The sequence below is a fragment of the Pristiophorus japonicus genome, chromosome 11, assembly GCF_044704955.1.
Source record: "Pristiophorus japonicus isolate sPriJap1 chromosome 11, sPriJap1.hap1, whole genome shotgun sequence".
Taxonomy (NCBI): domain Eukaryota; kingdom Metazoa; phylum Chordata; class Chondrichthyes; family Pristiophoridae; genus Pristiophorus; species Pristiophorus japonicus.
This window is the reverse complement of record NC_091987.1, coordinates 36,669,804-36,691,388: the sequence shown is the minus strand read 5'-3', so window position 1 is coordinate 36,691,388 and position 21,585 is coordinate 36,669,804. Positions and strand designations below refer to the sequence as shown.

At 41.9% G+C, this 21,585-nt stretch overlaps 1 protein-coding gene across 12 annotated transcripts in view; it reads right to left on the bottom strand.

Moving 5' to 3' along the window:
• dmd (dystrophin) overlaps positions 1 to 21,585 on the bottom strand; it is a 2,299,423-nt gene that overhangs the window by 1,127,629 nt on the left and 1,150,209 nt on the right. For all 12 annotated transcript variants that reach the window (XM_070893344.1, XM_070893337.1, XM_070893339.1 and 9 more), the window contains one exon: positions 13,995 to 14,165. In XM_070893344.1, the coding sequence (XP_070749445.1) occupies positions 13,995 to 14,165 (171 nt within the window). The remainder of the gene's footprint in view (positions 1 to 13,994; positions 14,166 to 21,585) is intronic.

Sequence of the window (21,585 nt, the reverse complement as noted above, 5' to 3'; positions counted from 1 at the left end):
GATTCTGCCGGCCAAAGCTACGACCCTCCAGCCCTGCTTCAAGACGTTCGGCAGTGGTGTGTGAGTGAGTAAGAAAAAAAATGGAAACTTCTGAAATCGCAAAAACTTCCACTTACTACGTTGACAGGTTAAAAAAAAGTTGAATTTTATTATTGATTTTTAGAGTGTTTGTGACTCCCTCCAAAATCTTTGTTTAAAAACAATGGCAACATTCAGCGCCGATTTGTCAATGTGCGCTGCTTTCTGCTAACTCACCAGAAGATTTTGAGAGTGGCCAGATATGTCGACCTAGAAGGAAATTTTTTGGCCAAACTGCGAAAAATTATGAAAACCGGCGCAGACATGAGGGGAAAAAAACTCAGCTGAAAAATCGCAACTAACTCAGTTACACCGGCACAGATCGCAGGGGAAAACTTAAAAAAAAAATACACCAGAAAAAACGGCACGCGCCAAAAAAAGGCGCAAATGACCCGGAAAAATTGAGCCCTATACTTCTGCATTCATGTGCAATCAAAATCTCTTCGCATTGAAAACATGGTAGTATAACAGCCAAAAAAAGTTTCAAGTGAGAGTCTCTAACTTTTGAAAGCTGTATCTTGCTCTGCTGCCACTGTGCAATTATCAAGCTGTTGACTTACAGTCCTGAATAATGAATATCAAGACCACACCAAACTGAGACCCTGCAGAACTAATCATTGAATGTCATTTACTGTGATATCGAAGTTCAGTGCAAGCTTCCAGTTTTAAGGGAGTGCAGAAGGTTTTCTGCAAATACCCTGTACAGTATGACTAAGAGCCAAACATTGACGGGGTGGTAAGAGTTTTAGGAACAACAAATGGATTATCCAATAATAGCTAAAATTGGATTTTACACAAGAGCAAGAGAAATATTTTGTAAGCTCCACCTCCTGGTGCAGAGTTTCACTCGCAGTGTGTGCTTTGGGAGGACAGCTTCATTAACAGAGAGCACGTTGAGAAGCCAGCCTGTTAATAAAGAGAAACTGTAAGACAGGCTTGTTAATAAAGAGCACCTTCAAAGGACAACCTCATCAGCAGAAAGCATCTTGAGAGGGCAGCCTCCTTAACAAAGAACATCTTGGGAGGAGACTCAGTGAAAAGCATCTTGGGAGGAGTCTCATTAGCAAAGAGCATCTTGGGAGAAGTCTCGTTAGTGAAGAGCATCTTGGGAGGAGTCTCGTTAGCAAAGAGCATCTTGGGAGGAGTCTCGTTAGTGAAGAGCATCTTGGGAGGAGTCTCGTTAGCGAAGAGCATCTTGGGAGGAGTCTCATTAGCAAAGAGCATCTTGGGAGGAGTCTCGTTAGTGAGGAGCATCTTGGGAGGAGTCTCGTTAGCGAAGAGCATCTTGGGAGGAGTCTCATTAGCAAAGAGCATCTTGGGAGAAGTCTCGTTAGTGAAGAGCATCTTGGGAGGAGTCTCGTTAGCAAAGAGCATCTTGGGAGGAGTCTCGTTAGTGAAGAGCATCTTGGGAGGAGTCTCGTTAGCGAAGAGCATCTTGGGAGGAGTCTCATTAGCAAAGAGCATCTTGGGAGGAGTCTCGTTAGTGAGGAGCATCTTGGGAGGAGTCTCGTTAGCGAAGAGCATCTTGGGAGGAGTCTCATTAGCAAAGAGCATCTTGGGAGGAGTCTCGTTAGTGAAGAGCATCTTGGGAGGAGTCTCGTTAGTGAAGAGCATCTTGGGAGGAGTCTTGTTAGCGAAGAGCATCTTGGGAGGAGTCTCATTAGCAAAGAGCATCTTGGGAGGACAGTCTGGTCAGCAGAGAGCATCTGAGGAGCAGAGTCTCACAAAATTATTCACTTAAGAAGTTCTATGTTTTACTTCATTATTGTGTAGATTCCAGTGAGCATGATTTTGTTTATTATGCAATTATCAAGTGCAATTATTTCAACTCACTTGTTTTCTTCATTTCTTTTGCAGGGATTTTGGTGGATGGAGTCCTCTGAAGGATTTGTAGTAGGTTTCTTTTCATGTGTTGAAAATGTTTGATTTTTCCTGTTTCTCCCTCCCTGGGCCTGATTCTATCCTGGGCATTACTTTGCCGAGGATCACATTTGCCGCCCAGAATGCGACCTACTGCCCGCTGCTGCCCAGAATCACTGTGTAAGGCCCATTTTTTCTGCCGGGCGTGTTTTTCCACCAAACTTCCACCCAACGTACCGACGGGATCTTAGCGGTCCTTTTGACGGTACATGGGTGGAACTTAGGTTTGACCAAACTCGGGCCCATTACTTTTTTTAAAACAAATTTTGCTTTAAAAAATATTCCTTGATATATTTAAGAGTGGTAACTTGTGCAGTTTTACAGCCTGAAAATGGGTTTATCAGAAAAAATAAGTGTTTTTAATTACAGTGCCAATCCACCACCTGTGAGAAACAAATGACTGAAAATGACGAAGGAAATATACAGAACCATTTGCTAGTTATATTGGGCTACAGTAATGGATTTCTTAGTAAATTGAAAGAAATGATATTCAAAAGCTTTTAAGTCATGCCTATTACTATCCTTGCGCCCAAAAGAACCAGCTTTATTTTTGGAGCCTCCTCAAAGGCCCATAAATGAGCGCAATTAGCGGAAACCCATAATGGTGATTAATTCATCAAGCGGTGGTGCCAGTTTTGGGGATTGGTCCAGCTCTTGGCGCAATGTTTCTTTAAACCAGCACAGAAGATCACAGAACTTAGTTTGCACTGAGCGTAATTTGCACTTTAAGTTCTGCGGATTATGACAATTTTAGGTGAATTGTGCTGAAAAAAAACAGTGCAACCGAGTGGAAATTCTACTCCCATCTCCCTGCGTAACAAACAAAATCATTAACAAAAGTCACAAGAACCCGTAGTTTGGAAATGTGTGATTTTTGGGAATCTTACACAGAATGATGTCCAATTTTACAGCACAGAAACAAGCCATTCAACTCAACTGGTCTATACTGGTATTTATGCTCCACACAAGCCTCATCACACCTTACCTCATCGCCTATCAACATATCCTTTTTCTTTCTCCCTCAAGTACCTAACGAGTTTCCCCTTAAATGCTTTCAATGCTAATCGCCTCAACCTCTCCATGTAGCAGAGAGTTTCACATCCTCACCATTCCTGAGAATCTGATTTTTTTAGTGGGTCCCTGATTAGAGAGAAGAACAAGTATTCTCCAGTCTTTTCATTATTTCTGTGGGAGGGGCAAAATTCAGCACAATTCCAGGGGCACCCTGAAAATATCTTGAGTTACCCAAAAGAAAGCAGTCCCATCCATGCAGAAAACAATTTTATTCATGTATAAAAACAGAACGAATGTGCTAGTACGTCAACAAATATAGAAAAATATAAAATGTGACACTCTATTCAATGCATGGTCCAGACGGAGTGAAATCAGATGACTTCAATATTAACATACACTGACCTATTCTGCAGCCATTTAATTTTTAATATGGAAATTAATATGAGGTTTGTGTGCTCTTCAAGAGGAAAAATGATCTAAAACTACAACAGATGTCAAACCACATGTCTTTATTATTTGGACCTGAGGCCTTTAACCTCTTTTTACATTTTCTTCTCAGGCTTTTTCTCTCTTTCCCTCAATGGTCAATATCTAACGTGTTGTAAAATTGTTGTGGTGCCTTGAGATGTTTTACTATGTTAAAGGCGCTATATAAATAAAAGTTATTATTATTATTGGTCATGTTACAATGGTAATGCTTGGTAAAGATAAGGATTATTCCATGTAAATGCCCTACCTCAAGTCCACAAACATAAATTATCCATGTTTTGGTTATGGTTCTTGATCATTGGCTCTAAATATTTTGAGAGATAATTCTATTATCTGGTGGCAGTATGAAATGCATTTCACAAGCCATCTAATCATTCTGGGACAACTTGGCCCAATGTCTGGTCCCCATAGGAGTTAAAACAACTTACTAAATTTCTGAATACTTTCATTTCTATCTACAAAGCACAAACACCAGCTTCATGCTGCACTTCAAATTTTTGTGGAGGGCAAAAGGAGAGAAGAATTATTTCTTGTGCCAGTTACAATTTGGACATTTTTTTGGGCAAGAACATTGGATATAGCCGAGACATTGTTGCATCGTTGTGCTGTTGAAATACTCTGCAACGAGTGTGTGAAGCTCGCTGACACTCATTTCTAATACTGAGGTCATATAAAGGTAGACCAAAACCTTTCAAAATCCTCATCACAATTTGTCATAAGCCTCATTTTAGTGAAATCTGTACATTTATATATATATGGGAAGTAAGAGCACTCCCAAAATGGACCCATGGAAAACCACTTGATCCAACTTTTCCATTTTGAGAAACTTCCTTTATTCCTACCCTTTGCTTTCTGCCCTCCAACCATCTCTCTATCCATGAGGCTATATTCCCCTTAATTGCATGTCTTTTTAACTTGTCAATATATCTCGTGTCTCTCATGTCATATCTTATCAAATGCTTTCTGAAAATTCATATTACCAACATTCACTGCATTTCCGTTAGCTATCATCTTTGGGGTTTTTTTTGTGAAGAATTCTATAAGGGTGATCAAGCACAACTTATCTTTTAGAAGTCCATGCTCACTCGCTCTGATCAGTTCAGGTTTCTCTCTGTGCTCAGTAATTTTATCTTGTTATTATAAAACTCCAGCACTTTACCAACCTCTTAAGTAAAACCAATCAGCCCGCAATTACCTCGATTATTTCTCTCTCCATTTTTGAAGTGGGGCATCTGACCTCTGACATAATTTTCCTTGTCAGCAAAGGAAACTACAAATGGATATTGTTAAGATGGAGAATTCAGTGTCAGTAAATGGGAGATGATGCATTTTGGTAAAAAAAATAACAGCAGTAATTATACTCTGAATGGAAGTAGGTTCGGTGCTGTGGATTTGGGGTACAGGAGATTAAAAGCAGCACCTCAGGTTCATAAGTCTGTAAAAAAAAAAAGCTAATAGAATTCTAGGTTTTGTCTCAAGATGTATGGAAATAAAAGTCAGGGATAACGATGAGCCTATATAAAACCTTAATAAGGTCTCAGTTAAAGTATTGTGTACAGTATTGGGTTCCACACTATAGGAAGGATTTTGAGGCTTTACATATTTACCAGGATGCTGCCTGGTATGAAGCATTACAAATACAAAAAAGGTTTTTAAAATAAGTTTTTAAAACTATGAAAGGATAGGACACGGTAGGTAGAAGCAGACTGTTTCCAGTAGTTGAGGGGCCAAGAATGAGTGGCCAGAGATATAAGATTTAGAACAGTGAGCAGGAGCAGCTTCTTCACACAGCGAGCTGTGAATTCACAGCCAGGGTTCGTGGTTGAGGCAGAAATCATGTCAACATTCAAGATTAGGATAAGGTGGCTGAAGCAAAAGTGGATGATGGGATATGGAAGCAGGGTGTGTAAATGTGATTGGGGCTATTTGCTCACGTGGAGGGTAAACGCCAACACGGACTGGTTAGGGTGAATAGTCTGTTTCTCTGTTGCAATTGCTATGTACTTCTAAGTACAATATTTTGGAAAGTTAAAGTCAGAGTCTCTGCTATTTCTTCCCTCGCTTGCTTCAGGATCTTCTGATGTGAATAGTTTAGTCCTGCTGATTTCTCTTTATTACTCTTATGAATGACTCCACGAGGTCTAGTATTGTACTTGAGCTGCTGTGACCTTAGTCTCATTTATTGTAGCTCCAAAGTGAGGCACAAGCATGGTGGGCAGCCTTTTATACTGGACCCTGCAAACCTATACAGGTGACCCTCAGGTATCCCACCACAGTGCCCTCTGGTGGCACACCTTATGTGACTATACAGTTAGTATACATGACATCTACCTTAAGCTTGAGTAATTTTTTTTACTAACCTCCACTAACCTCAACGACTGCTATCCCACCTGTGACAGGGAATGTAGTTCTCGTATTGAACTGTACAGCCACCTAAGAACTCATGCTAAGAGTGGAAGCAAGTCTTCCTCGATTCCGGGGGACTGCCTATGATGATGGCTCACTCAGTAATGCAGTGGGAGTGTCAGCCTAGATTATGTAAGTCTTTCTTTTATTTTTTAAGCAAAATAAGTTTCTGTTTTCAATTTTCTTTCATTTAAATTTATGTCCTGTAGGCCTACTAGCCCGTTACTATTATTTTCATACTATAGAAACATAGAAACATAGAAAATAGGTGCAGGAGTAGGCCATTTGGCCCTTCGAGCCTGCACCGCCATTCAATAAGATCATGGCTGATCATTCCCTCAGTACCCCTTTCCTGCTTTCTCTCCATACCCCTTGATCCCCTTAGCCGTAAGGGCCATATCGAACTCCCTCTTGAATATATCCAATGAACTGGCATCAACAACTGTCTGCGGTAGGGAATTCCACAGGTTAACAACTCTGAGTGAAGAAGCTTCTCCTCATCTCAGTCCTAAATGGCCTACCCCTTATCCTAAGACTATGTCCCCTGGTTCTGGACTTCCCCAACATCGGGAACATTCTTCCCGCATTTAACCTGTCCAGTCCCGTCAGAATCTTATATGTTTCAATGAGATCCCCTCTCATCCTTCTAAACTCCACTGAATAAAGGCCTAGTTGATCCAGTCTCTCCTCATCCCAGGCCAGTCATCCCTGGAATCAGTCTGGTGAACCTTCGCTGCACTCCCACAATAGTAAGAACGTCCTTCCTCAGATTAGGAGACCAAAACTGAACACAATATTCCAGGTGATGCCTCACTAAGGCCCTGTACAACTGCAGTAAGATCTCCCTACTCCTATACTCAAATCCCCTAGCTATGAAGGCCAACATACCATTTGCCTTCTTCACCACCTGCTGTACCTGCATGGCCACTTTCAATGACTGATGAATCATGACACCCAGGTCTCGTTGCACCTCCCCTTTTCCTAATCTGCCGCCATCCAGATAATATTCTGCCTTCGCAAACCTCACATTTATCCACATTATACTGCATCTGCCATGCATTTGCCCACTCACCTAACCTGTCCAAGTCAGCCTGCAGCCTCTTAGCGTCCTCCTCACAGTTCACATCGCCACCCAGCTTAGTGTCATCTGCAAACTTGGAGATATTACACTCAATTCCTTCATCTAAATCATTAATGTATATTGTAAAGAGCTGGGTTCACAGCACTGAGCCCTGCGGCACTCCACTAGTCACTGCCTGCCATTCTGAAAAGGACCAGTTTATCCCAACTCTCTGCTTCCTGTCTGCCAACCAGTTCTCTATTCACGTCAGTACATTACCCCCAATACCATGTGCTTTGATTTTGCACAGCAATCTCTTGTGCGGGACCTTGTCAAAAGCTTTTTGAAAGTCCAAATACACCACATCCACTGGTTCTCCCTTGTCCACTCTGCTAGTTACATCCTCAAAAAATTCCAGAAGATTCGTCAAGTTTGATTTCCCTTTTATAAATCCATGCTGACTTGTCCCGATCCTGTCACTGCTTTCCAAATGTGCTGCTATTTCATCCTTAATGATTGATTCCAACATTTTCCCCACTACTGATGTCAGGCTAACCGGTCTATAATTATCTATTTTCTCTCTCCCTCCTTTTTAAAAAAGTGGTATTACATTAGCTACCCTTCAGTCCATAGGAACTGATCCAGAGTCAATAGACTGTTGGAAAATGCATCCACTATTTCTAGGACCACTTCCTTAAGTACTCTGGGATGCAGTCTATCAGGCCCCGGGGATTTATCGGCCTTCAATCCCATCAATTTCCCGAACACAATTTCCCGCCTAATAAGGATATCCTTCAGTTCCTCCTTCTCACTAGACCTACTGTCCCCTAGTACAATCGGAAAGTTATTTGTGTCTTCCTTCGTGAAGACAGAACCAATAGTATTTGTTCAATTGGTCTGCCATTTCTTTGTTCCCCATTATAAATTCACCTGAATCCGACTGCAAGGGACCTACATTTGTCTTCACTAATCTTTTTCTCTTCACATATTTATAGAAGCTTTTGCAGTCAGTTTTTATGTTCCCTGCAAGCTTCCTCTCGTACTCTATTTCCCCCCTCTTAATTAAACCCTTAGTCTTCCTCTGTTGAATTCTAAATTTCTCCCAGTCCTCAGGTTTGTTGCTAATTATTTGCCTCTTCCTTGGCTTTAACACTATCCTTAATTTCCCATGTTAGCCATGGTTGAGTCACCTTCCCAGTTTTATTTTTACTCCAGACAGGGATGTACAATTGCTGAAGTTCATCCATGTGATCTTTAAATGTTTGCCATTGCTTATCCACCATCAACCCTTTAAGTATCCTTTGCCAGTCTATTCTAGCCAAATTAGAATGTCAAAATGTTATTAGAATATGGGATGGTGTGCATAGAAACAGGTGTAGCCCTTTCAGCTGCTCAATCCCATTCTGTCATTCAATTAGATCATGGCTGATCTGTATCTGAACTCCATTTACCCTCCCTGGTTCCATATACCTTTATACCCTCGCCCAACAAAAATCTCAGTTTAAAAAATGTTTAATTGACCGAGCTTCAACAGATTCTTCGGGGAGAGAGGTCCAGATCTCCACTACTATTAGTTCAATGCTAATTTAACTACAGCATTCAGAAAGGTACTGGATAATTACTTAAAAATATATGTAGAAATCAGGAAAACGGGACGGTGCAAGGTCAGATCTGTAGAGGGGTGTAAATTCAGTGCAAGCAGAAAGAGCCAAATGGCTCCTCCTCCTGAACTAAAAATGTCCACCTATTTATTGGACAAGATGGAAATAGAGCTGAAACTAAGTGCCTTGCAAATAGCCCATTGTCAATAATGTAGCACTCCGAGAATAATTTTGTTACTCAAAAATAAAACTGATATAGAATCAATGGGCCCAATTTTCCCCAACCACTTTTTTCGGTGCACTTACCTTAAATGCGCTGACGTTGCGCGCTGGAAACAGCGCTGAAAAAAAGGGGCCCCATCCTGCCCGATCTCTGGTGTCCCAGTGTGGCGTAGCTACTGAAGTGGGGGGTGGAGCAACAGGCCAACACAGAAAGCACTGCTGGCAGCTGCGCACATGCACAGTGAAGTCTGCGCGCATGCTCCTGCCCTCCCAGCATCGGCTGTGAGCAGGACCCGATGCTCGCAGCCGCTATCCCCGACCGAAGGGATGCCCGATCTTTGCCGCAACCTGTCCCCGGCTGAGTGGACTCCCGCACTGGCCAGCCGGTTGAGTTCCCGGGCCGAGGTAGGACTTCAGTTTTATTTTTTATTTGTTGATGGTTGTGCTTGAGAGTTTTGATTGGGGCGGGGTGGGGGGGGGGGCAGCGGAGAGGAGGAGAGTTTTGGTGGGGGGGGGGGAAGGGAGAAAGAGTGTTTTGGGGTGGGAGAGGAGGAGAAAGAGTGTTTTGGGGGGGAGGGAAGAAAGAGTGTTTTGGGGGCGGGGGGCGAAAGAGTGTTTTGATGGGGGGGGGAACTTTAAAAAAAAACTTGATTCTGGCATAAAGGTAGGACTTCTATTTTTTATTTGTTATTGATTGATTGCTAATTACTTTTTGTGGTTTGTTTAGTGCTTTGTAAGTGTTGGTGCTTTAAATGTACTAACCTGCGCCGATTTCTGAACTGCCTGCAAGGTTTTTCAGAGCTGGCCACATACGCTGACCGAAGTTGATTTGGAGTAAGTTTTAGCTGGCCAAAGTAACATAAATAGCCAAAACTGGCGTAAGTGTCTGGGAACGTCCCCTTTTGTAAAAAAAACTGAACTAAACAAAATCGTACCTAACTGACTTACTCTGGAGCAAACTTTTTTGGGAAAAAATTGCATTTTTTAAACTTACGCCAGAAAAAACAATTTACTCCAAAAAAATTGATGCAAGTCATGGCCAAAATTGAGCCCAATCAGTGGGGGTTGTGCGTACCATCAATATTTCTATTTTGTTCCCACACTAACATGTGATACAAAAAAAATTATGCAAGAAATCAGATCCGACTATATCTTCTGGTACTGTCCTCATACAAATACAATTGGCATCACAAATACGTGAAAAGGTATCCTCAAAGACCGTGGAGTTACATCTGCCGGCCCAACAGCTCTCATGCAGAACAATTGTTTTCCTACCCAAGTTGTTAATGGAATAGTCTAGCTCTATAATTATCTCATCTGTAAGTTTCCTCATTTAAATCATAATCCTATTTGGACAAAAAAAAAGTTTGAAGATCACTTTACACTTTTAAAACTAAAATTGCTTCCCTGCAGCTGTCCTCCCATTTGGAGCCACCATCTTTCTCATTTCACAGAGAGGAGGCTGCCATAAGCTACATCCTGCAATGCCCTGGCATGCAGCTCCATCTTGCTTCATCACTCAGCATTATACAAGGAGTATCGCTCAGCAACTGAGAAATTATCCAGATGGCACAGCTTTCAAAGCTCCCAATCAGACTGTAACACTTACTGCTGCAGGACACTATTTATTTTTATACCCAAGCAGTCATTAAATAAATTTAACATGAATTCATTTAACTGTAGGGAATTCCCTTCTTCTGATTCTGTTTAAAAAAAAAAGATTGGCCCAGAAATTGCAGTCAGAGGTTTCCTGCGACCTCCGAAATTTCTCCGAAAGTACTTGGTGGCCCGAGAGGTTCAGAGACTTCTGGTCCTGGGCCTCTATACGAAGGGCTTCGTAGGCACACACATATCACAGGAGCGTATGTTTCATACACATCACTGGGATCATGTGGGCCGACCCAACCTATCAGAGTAGGGGGATTCCCATTCATACTTGCGGTAAGTTCGCATATACGGAATCACCATTAGTATGAATTGGAAAAAAAAACCAAATCACAGAAATACTGAAAATAATTTTTTTTAAATCACATATTTCAAATTAATAAAAATGAAATTTAATTAATTATTTAAAACAAAAGTTACATTTTTTGAAAAATAAATTTACATATTTGGCATCTGCAATCTGGAAGAAATAAACTGACCTTATTTAAAAGGATTTTATATGTTTAAAAGTCTTACCCTGCTTTTGTCAGTCATAAGAATTTGAAGGACATTCGCTGGACAGGAGTTGGGCACATAGCCCAACTCTCTGCCTGCCCGCCCGCCCACGGAGGCCCTTTACTTTCGGATGCGGTGGATCTCTCAAGAGGATTCTCTGGCCTATTGCGCATGCGTTCTGCATACCTAAACCCGGAACTTGCAGGGCCCCTACAGGCGGGTGCGCATCTCCTATGCCCCCATAGGGATCGCAAATTCAGGCCCATTATTATTTTAATCACTGCTTTAATGCAGCCTTTTCTGGAGTTACTTACAGGCGGGATGTTGATCAGTGTTGTAGGTTAAGGAATTATCGACATATTGTATGTAAAATATTTGATAAGAAAATGAACTTTAGATTTTGAAGGAATAACTCTTAAGAATGTGGAGCACGCTGAGAACAGCCCATAAAATGAAACCTGTAGAAACAAACACATTCCGAGAGGCAGAGATAACACATTCAAAGAAGTCAAGATGGGAAGCAAATGCACAGGAATCAGCTCACACAGCAGGCGGTATGATAAGGGTTAAACCATTGTTTAACTGAACTAAAATTCCCGCCTTTCATGTTAACAAATGTATTAACAAATAATGCTGTGCTGAGATCAAACGAAGTTCTCGTCTTTCATGTTAACAGATGTTTCTGTGCTTTGTGAATTGAATGTTTTCTTTGACCGAACCAAATGCAGCAACAAATCCGTCATTTGCCTCTGCCTTACATCTGTGTTATTTGTGGCAGTTAAATTGTAATTTCAAAAGGTGTAGAGACATCTGTGTTATTGTCACAGGTAGCGTTCTCGATCACTGTCACTTCAAAAGATTTGTTATGGGCCAGCCCACTAAAATCTGTATAAAGATCGGCCCGACTTTTAGGTTTTTGAAGAGTCTGTCCTGGGCAACTAAGAACAGACCTTCCCCTGCATTTGCCGGAATAAATCATTTTGACCCTCTCTCTTTGAGTCTGTCCTACAGAGCGTCGATCCAGTATTTGCTGAGGAGAAATGGAGATTTCTCCTCAACATTTGGCATAGTTGGCGTGGCAGAATGGCAATAACATTACCCACAAGTACCACAGCTTCTGTTAAATCACAGGAATAGCAGCTACCTTTGGGGGAGTAATTTTAATCTTTTAATATTAATGTTACATCTATATAAAGAGCAATTCTCCACTTATGTAATGTAAGAATGACTCTTAACAATAAGGTCAGTATAGAGTCTGACTGCAGGGTACTCATGTAAAAACTCAAGACCAAAAGAAGCAGTCATCTAAATTCCAATCTTCCTGTGCTATCCAGATTGCAGATGCCAACCCATTGCATAACACAATAAACAAACTGGACACAGTGAAAAGCACCCAAAAAATACATTTCATAGTAGACATTAGGTAGCATAACAACTGGATGCTGTTAGAAGCAAGTATATCAATTAAAATAAAAAATTAAATTGATACAGGCAATTTACTGAGGGAACAAAACAATAAGAGACTGAAATTGCCCCTTCCCTTAAGGCCTGTTACCGGCCACGCTGCGGAGTGCAATGGCCGCCATTTTGAAAATTGTCTTCCTGCAGTATCCCGGCAGTGACCCTCTCCCCTCACTACTGCTCTGCTGATGCCGATCCATCCTAAGTGAGTCCTCAAATTCCATGGAGAAATTCTTGCTACCACCACTTTTTCTGTCGGTGCACTGTGCTTCCAGTGTGTTCAAAATGGTGGTGCGGCTGCCATTAAAGGGGCGGGTGCACTGCCGGGGCCGTCATCTTACTTTTTTTTATCAGCCGACTGCCAGGTTGGGCGTCAATTATTCTCCCAGGTTCGGTCGGGCTGCCAACAGGCAGCCTGGCACCCCCTTTTGGGTGCTAGGCCACTGGCCAGGCCGAAACCCTCCCAGGTGGCCCAGTAGGCCTAACTAAAAGAATCACAGAACTCGCAGCAGCCCTCCCCTTTAAATGAAGGGGCGAGATGTGGTGGTGCACCAGCGTGACGATGTCATCAGCGGATTGACAGCGGCGGACACTCCACCCGCTCCCAACTTCCGCCCCTCTGCTGGGCAAACCTCCGCCCCCTCTGCTCGGCAAACCTCCGCTCTTCACCACACTTCCGCCCCCATTATGACCAACTTCCGGGTCACTCAAAAAAAAATGCCAATGAGCGGAATTTTGCGCAACAGGCCACCACATCTACCGCAGCAGAGAAAACAGCTCAAACATGGTAAGTGCGCTGCGTTTCCAGCAGGGGACAATTTCGGCCCCTACGAGTTAGCCTAAGGTCTTCCTCTGGCCTATTGCGTGGTCAAACAACCCTTGTTCAGGAAATGCTAGCTCAGCATTTGAGCCTTGTCTTACTAAGGGACAGCGTTCTAGGCAATGGTACTGATGTAAGTCAGCACTAAAGACAAAAGTGACGTGTGAGACTTTGCTGCTGGTGTTCTGAACAGATACATAATGTTTCCTTCCCTAAGTCATTCAGTCGATCAGTCGATCAGTTTTGGCCTGTCTTACTGCTCCACAGTTACCCTATTACACTAAATTGAAAATATATATTTAACTGGGCACAAAGTCTTTAAAACTCATTAATCGCTCCAACATGGTCTATTTAATACCTGGAAGAAGACAGTCAAGGGTAGCTTTCAGAAGTGGGGCTCCAGTGTTGGAGCCTCATTAGATGGGAGGTTGGCTAAGAAGTATGACTATAACATTAAAGGGCTGTTCCTACAACCCATATTGTTATCTAATGAGGCATCATACTGAGAACAGAGCCTCTCAAAATAAGTGCTCACGTCTTTGACATACTTTTTTGCAAAAAGGTCTGTGTGTTCAGAGACAATTGATGTTGAGTACAGTATTTCAGTGCATGGCTCAATTTTACTGCTAATGATAAAATACACCACCTTGAATTTACACTTGAGGAACCACTGTTAAATTCTTAATCATTTAAGCTGCAAGGTCAAAGGGCATAGACCTTCCTTTGGCATTGTTTCCTCTAAAGCTATTAAGGTAATTCTTACCTTACTCCAGGCAACCTCAGTGTCCAAATTCGTAGGCATGCCTTCAACGGCTGATCGCCTTGTCAGCTCTGTGTCAGTTGCCGCCAGCCATTCTGTCAAGGCATTCACTTCCTTCCTGAGCTTTCGTGAAAACTTCAGAGACTTCTCCAGCTCTTGCTTTCCCTCGGTCACCTGCATGACAGAAAAAATAGATCTGATTTTCACAATTACTTTTTTATTGGTTGATCTGCAGTGAAAACTGTCAAATTGTCTTCATTCACAACTGGATCTTCTTCTGACTGATAAATTAAGGTTACATTCAACTTAATCCCGCTGTCTTTCATATTGACTTTACGAACTTTGCAAAAGTTCTCATTTCAATTTGTTCATATTCCTTTGTCGATTTTGTTCACCGTTTTGAGCAGCTGGAAAGTTGGCATAGTTACTCAAGGCATATATTGCAGCAGAAATTTTCAGTCCAGTTCAGCAAGTAAAATCAGTTATCTGTGCAAGCGAACAAAGATTATGCTGCTTATCAGCTTTTACTGCCCACAGATGAAAGTATGGGTGTACTATTCATCAATGGGCTATGACTCGCTGTTACTGGAACATTCATACAAAAACCCTACCATTGGCTAAATATTTTCTACAGTTGGGTTGACTGGTGCCCAACAACCCTTGTTGCATTTCTACTTTGGCTAACTGAGAAATTAGAACATTATTTTTATAATATACTTGCCATTTCTCAGTTAGAAATAAAGAAAAATATATTTTTTTAAACTCAATCATCCCCAAACCAGTATGCAAAATATCAAGGCTTTTGGTTTAAATTTTCTCCCGCTCACCCACCCCTTCTTCTTCTCCTCCTTTTCAAGAAGATACTGAATCATGCTGCGTTGAGGTTGTACTGTCCTTCGGTACTTCAACTATGTGTCGATTCTTCATGTAGGAGTCTAGACAAGGAATATGGGTAGGCTATCCAATCATGAGAGTATCACAGATGAGTCCAAGCATATCCTCATTTGACATTCACATTAATGCACTTTTATTCGGAATCTTTCAATGGAAATCAGGGACCCTAAAATCTTTTTCCCTTCTCAGGATAATGGAGGCTAACTATCTTTATCATTACCAATCCAACTGAGATCAACCAACTCAACATTAGACCAGGGATCAAACTTGAGACATGTATGTGTCATTATGTGTTACAGTAGGGACTAGGCTTTTTACTTTCCACCACAAATTTGGGTGACTTTAAGGATAATTTGTGTTGTGTTTCTAAATGTGTTACCTTTCCCTACTCTGTGGTCTTTCTTTTGCTCCTTCTACATCAGTGAGGCATGGGACGTAGCTGAGTGTTGTTCACAACAATGTTTCTTCCCCATTACAGTAATTCCATCATGTTAACCATAATACAATCATTAAATAAACAGATCATCAGAAAATATACACTCTCTCAGCAACTCAAAAGTCACAAATATTAAATAATCTGCTTTACAATTGCTTTCATGAATTCTGCATGACTAGCAGTACACAATCCAAAGTGCTGAACAGAAGTAATATAATTTGCAATACTTTTACTGGGAAAGAAAGGAAACAACTCTTACCTACAATCATCAAACAAACAGACTGTATCTTCAAGCTGAATTTTTGTAAGAATTAAATGCTTAAAACTTAAGGAACTATTAACTGAATTTTCATACTTCTATCTTCTTTAAATAACGCTGCAATATTGTTCCCAAACAGATCCTGTTTAAGATTCACATGGCAAATTGCACTGGATTTGTGTCAATTGAGTGAAGACTTGTGCTCACTGATGCTCTGCAGACCTGACTTCTGCTATAATTTGTGGGGTCAGTTCATTCAAATATTCATTGGCAGCTCTCAAGCACAAATCCCATGTAAAACAGGAATGGCGTGCTGCGGGTGGGGGGGGCGGGGGGTGCTTGCAAATTAGAGTGCAGCCTGTAAAAAGCTGTCGGGCTGAATATTGCAGCAGCAGGCTGGGAGAACAGCAAGTAAGTAGGAAAGGGCTTGGCTAAGTCAATCGGGTAGCTGCAAAGGATGTCTGATGTATGATTTAGTCCTACTCAACAATCTGGCAGAGACATTGCCATTGCAAAAAGGTCATCGAGACTGACCTCCAAACCGTGTTCAAAGGAGATTCGGCAAAGGAGACAGGGAGACTATATGGTGCCCATAGAATGAAGCCTCAAAATGTGTTTGACTGTTTGCTCTCTCAGACACTTCAAAATGAAGAGCTGCATCCTTAGCTAAGCCTTAACACTGGAAATGGCAGGTGCGACTTTAGAGTCTATAGCCTTGATTTTCAGCAACTTCAGGGAAGTGCTTTCTCCAACAAAGGAATCAATTGAATATGTGGCAGCTTCACTGGAATCAGCAGCAGACCACCTCCTATAAAGTGGCCAGGGACCCAGTGATGACCTCCTACTTCACAGAAGAACAGACTGTAGCTCTGGTGACAATAGGGGAGAATATAGACAGCATCTTACATACAAGCCTCCAGACCTTGACATTCTGCTGTCTCCCAGGGCACTGAGGATCTGATAGCTGCCATTAGACCAGCCTTCCCACTGATCAGTGGGGACATAGATCCAGGGCACCACGGAATGGTGATGGTTGGAATAGACTTGTCCACAGCTTCTGTTTCTCAGGACAGCAGCACATGCCAAGCATCCAGCATTCCCCTTCAAAGCACGACATCAGGGGCACGCAAGAGGTGACACAAGGCTGCCTCGGCACAAGTTGCAGAGGTGCAGGCGGCAGCAGCAGATGTTTAATTCAGCACCATGAGCCTTTTATGTCACAGGAGCATCCAACCAGTTCTTGCGTTACTGCCCCTCAGGTTACACACTAGAATAGGCGAAAGAAGGGCATACCTAGTTGTTGGGGAAGCATGGTGTGAGAAAACAGTAGGTTGGCTTCTGCTCACTTTGGAGTTTGTTGCATTAGGAGAGAATATGCACTGAATTTATGTTTTGCTGTTGAAGGAGATTATAATCTTAAAGTGAAAAATGCACTTATTTTTGTGGTAACTCATTCAATCAAGTGATTATTATTGGCACGGTCATGTTGGGACAAAGAGAACTAATATGTTGTGATGTTCCAAGATGGGTGCTACATTGAAAGTGCAGGAGAAAAATTTAAAATAAAGCTAACTGTGTAAAACAGATGAGAAGATGTCACCTATTATTTCTGCTCTGATGTCTCTTGCAACAGTCTCCAAAGAGACCCCTGAGTGACAGTCCTCCTGATGCTCACCTCCATGTAATTCTGCCTCCAAAGTAGCTCCTCCTTCTCAAATGTCATCATCATAGGCGGTCGCTCATATCGAGGATGACTTGCCTCCACACCAAAAAGGGATGAGTACACAGGTATTTCAATGAAGGACCTAATAATATTCCAGGTCCTGAATTACATGTTGAAGGGTGGAAGATGCCTGTGCGTTGATTTTTTTAACATGTGATGACCGTTGCACATCAGCCACCACATGGGCTTGACAGAGCTAGGTCTTGGTCCAATGGCAAGGATTAACCAAGACGACTGCAGATCAGCTCTGCTGCATGGACCTAGTGCGCACACATATTGCAGTGTGGGCTGGCCCGTGTTGCCCCTGGGCCCTCGCGCATGCCTATAGGGAATCTCATAAGTTGTCGAGAAGCTCATTGTTGGGGGGTGCAAAATATCCCGGTGGTCTCACAGTTAGTCAGAAGGAAGTCCTACTCTGTCTAGCCACAAAGATTGCTGATTCAAAAAACTTATTCCGAGCTGTAGAAATCAGTTTTCAACAGGCTTCAGGCTCAAAACTCCTCATTTCTGCCAGTCTCAGCTAATCCTGGCAAAAGATGTGCCTTATATTTCCCATTATAACGCATTCTAATGCACTGCAAGTGCAAATTCCTGAAATTCTGAGCTCACTACAAATGGCCATAATTTCCATATATTAAAAATTAGCTGCATGGGGACCAGTGACTGATCACAGGAGGGGCCAAATTGCGATTGTTAATTCAGGCACGGCGTTTTTGGGTTGGAAAGCATCGGAAATAGCTTCCAAACCAGTTTGCCAACAAATAAAAACTGCCCTAAAATTTCAAGGCTAATGTCTATGCTGAGAAGTTTTTTTTTAGTCTTGATGCCCCTTTCTTCGAATGTGGCACAGTCCTCCTATGATTTCCCTCATAAATAATAAACAATCCAACTGTCCCCAACCACTCAGAACATATTACAAAATAAACAAGGAATTGCTAAATTTCAAATGCAAGGTTTGCTGGTGACATATGATCCAGCAATTGGCAGGTGATGCATTTACCTACCTGACATTTATGCCAGAGACAAATGTCGCTATGTTATTATATGAGGCCTGTATGTCATTTAAACTAGTAATGCTCACAATTTATATAGATGTTGTACCGATCAGAAATGCCAGTCAGATGAACGCTCCCTCCTTTATCTGCAGTGACCGACCTTTTTTTTCTCATTTTTTCCCTTCCCTTCTCTCCTGAAGCCATTAACACATACCTGCAGTATCATTCCACAGGTATCGGTCACTCAAGCACAAGTATGTTACTTTGTGTTGTTAAAAATTAAACCAACATTTGGAACCACAAATGCAGTACAAATTTTCTAAGTTTTAAAAGAGATGCTATTATTTATTGGCACCTAAATAGAGCTTTTATTATTATTATTTTTTTTTTTACAGAGCCCATAAGCTTATATTTATTTTACATTTAAAAATGGTAAGAAGATTTTGTGTAAGGACATACTGCCATCTGCAGCTTGCATTCTGTCAGCGTTAACAACTACAACTAGAGCACCAACATGGGCCTAGAAAGTATGTTTAAGCAATATAGCAAATGGGTGGGAAGAGGGAGGAGGAAGTGGGAAGAGGAGAGTGAGGAAGAGGAAGGAAGAAGAGAGTGAGGAGAGGAGGGAAGTGACTGAGTGAAGAGGGGTGAAAGGGAGAGGATGGAGAGGAGGAGAAGGAAAGGGGGAGAGTAGGAAAGGAAGGAGAGGCAACAGGGGGAAATTAGGAGATGAAGGAAGAGATGAGCGCAAAGGAGGGAGGTGAGAGGGTAGAGGGGGAGAGGCAGAGGGTAGAGGGGGAGAGGGAGAAGGAGTGGTTCGGATGGTGGGGTTGCAATTCAATTAATGAGTCACAAATATTTCTTTGACCACTGTCTGGCACAATACTATTAGAATGTTCCAATCACACAGTGAATTATTGGGGCAGACTTTGCGGATGGTATGGTGGCATACTCTCACAGTACGCTGTCATACCGCCTTTGAAATATACCACAAGTTTTGGGTTTCTGCATGCTCTTGCGCATGCGCTAAATCCCAAGCTTGCAATCTGTCAAGGTACACTTCGACAGATGATCTGTATCAACGGGGAAATACTAATTGCTGGCGCAGAGTTGAGCTAATTGCCCACCAACTGCACCTTAAAAATTTAGGGTTGGTGATAGCAGGCACAGGAGCCTATTTGACTGTGAAAGGAACCCATTTGAGTGCGTCTGAAAGGATTGGTAACAGTTCTGGTATCACTCTGCATTAAATACATGTACCTAATGGCAACATTTATAAAATTATAAAATATGGCAACTAATGTTTCAAATTACCAATGTTTTCTGCACTCCAATTGTATGATTCTTAGGTATGAAATATAAATAACGTAACGATTAATACACTTCCCAAGTAATAGAAACTGTGCTACTTGTATGTGTTTACCGAGGAAAGAGTGAGTAAGGTGAGCTGACAACAACAGGTTAAATGGTACTTTGATTAACCAGTGTATGTTTCCAGAAATCTGCTATTAAGAGCATGAATCCAGGTTACGTGATGATACAAGGGAAAAGAGAAGAGCCGTGAACTAAGTATTCACGCATACATCCGTGCACCGAACTCCCATCGATCTTCAATATACAAACTGTCTGTTTGTGATGATGCGTATGGTCCATGGTGTCTGAACCTTAACCAGGTACTTATTTATACAGATAGGGAGTTATCCGTCCATAGTCACTACCAAGTACCGTAATTCCCGGAGAGTCTGGTCTGGTTCAAATCTCTTGCAAAGGAAGGATTGTAATAGAATGGAGCCTGCCTGGCAGGGCCATGAGCACAAACTAAAGGCCAATGGATTGGCAGCACAAGCCAGATTATAGAAGGTTGAACAGCTAAATGGTTTATTTCACTTTAGTAAACGGTCAAAGGACGAGAATCTTTCCATTGACCTCAAATTATCTTTTATAACCTTCAAGTGGAAAACAAATGGCAAATTATTGTTGATATTTTGATGCATAATTTTAACAAAATGTTGAAATAAGTCTAAGTACTGGTTTGTGCAAGATAGTTCGAATCTAATCATTGGCTTTGGACTCTTTCCACAAATGGCTAACTTATTTTAGTAATTTGTATATTGTTTGTAGACAGCGGTAAAAGAAATATCTGCAATCTCCACAAAAGCTGATCAGTATAAACCTTGAGACACTGTTGGATACCACTGTCATCTCTGCTTATCAAGCTAAGCAGTGCTGAAGAATAGAACACTTTTCTACTTTCTACATCAGTACCAGCATTAAACACTCTTAGGTTTGATAAACCAGAGGTTAGACATAAGAACATAAGAAATAGAAGCAGGAGCAGGCCATACGGCCCCTCGAGCCTGCTCCGCCATTTAATATGATCATGGCTGATCCGATCCTGGACACAGGTCCACTTCCCTGCCCGCTCCCCAGTAACCCCTTATTCCCTTATCGGTTAAAAAACTGTCTATTTCTGCCTTAAATTTATTCAATGTCCCAGCTTCCACAGCTCTCTGTGAATTCCACAGATTCACAACCCTCAGAGAAGAAATTTCTCCTCATCTCAGTTTTAAATGGGCGGCCCCTTATTCTAAGATTATGCCCTCTAATTCTAGTCTCCCCCTCTGCATACACCTTGTCAAGCCCTCTCATAATCTTATATGTTTCGATAAGATCACCTCTCATTCTTCTGAATTCCAATGAGTAGAGGCCCAACCTACTCAACCTTTCCTCATAATTCAAACCCCTCATCTCCAGAATCAACCTAGTGAACGTTCCCTGAACTGCCTCCAAAGCAAGTATATCCGTTCGTAAATATGGAAACCAAAACTGCACACAGTATTCCAGGTGTGGCCTTACCAATACCCTGTATAACTGTTGCAAGACTTCCCTGCTTTTATACTCCATCCCCTTTGCAATAAAGGCCAAGATTCCATTGGCCTTCCTGATCACTTGCTGTACCTGCATACTATCCTTTTGTGTTTCATGCACAAGTATACCCAGGTCCTGCTGTACTGCAGCACTTTGCAATCTTTCTCCATTTAAATAATAACTTGCTTTTTGATTTTTTTTCTGCCAAAGTGCATGCCCTCACACTTTCCAACATTATACTCCATCTGCCCACTCACTTAGCTTGTCTATGTCCATTTGCAGATTTTGTGTGTCCTCCTCACACATTGCTTTTCTTCCCATCTTTGTATGTGTTATGTATTAATGCTTGAGGGTCATCAAACACCAGAGGGTGCCGCGGTCGGAGGTCATTGGGCTGTATGCATGTGGCATGTGTGCAT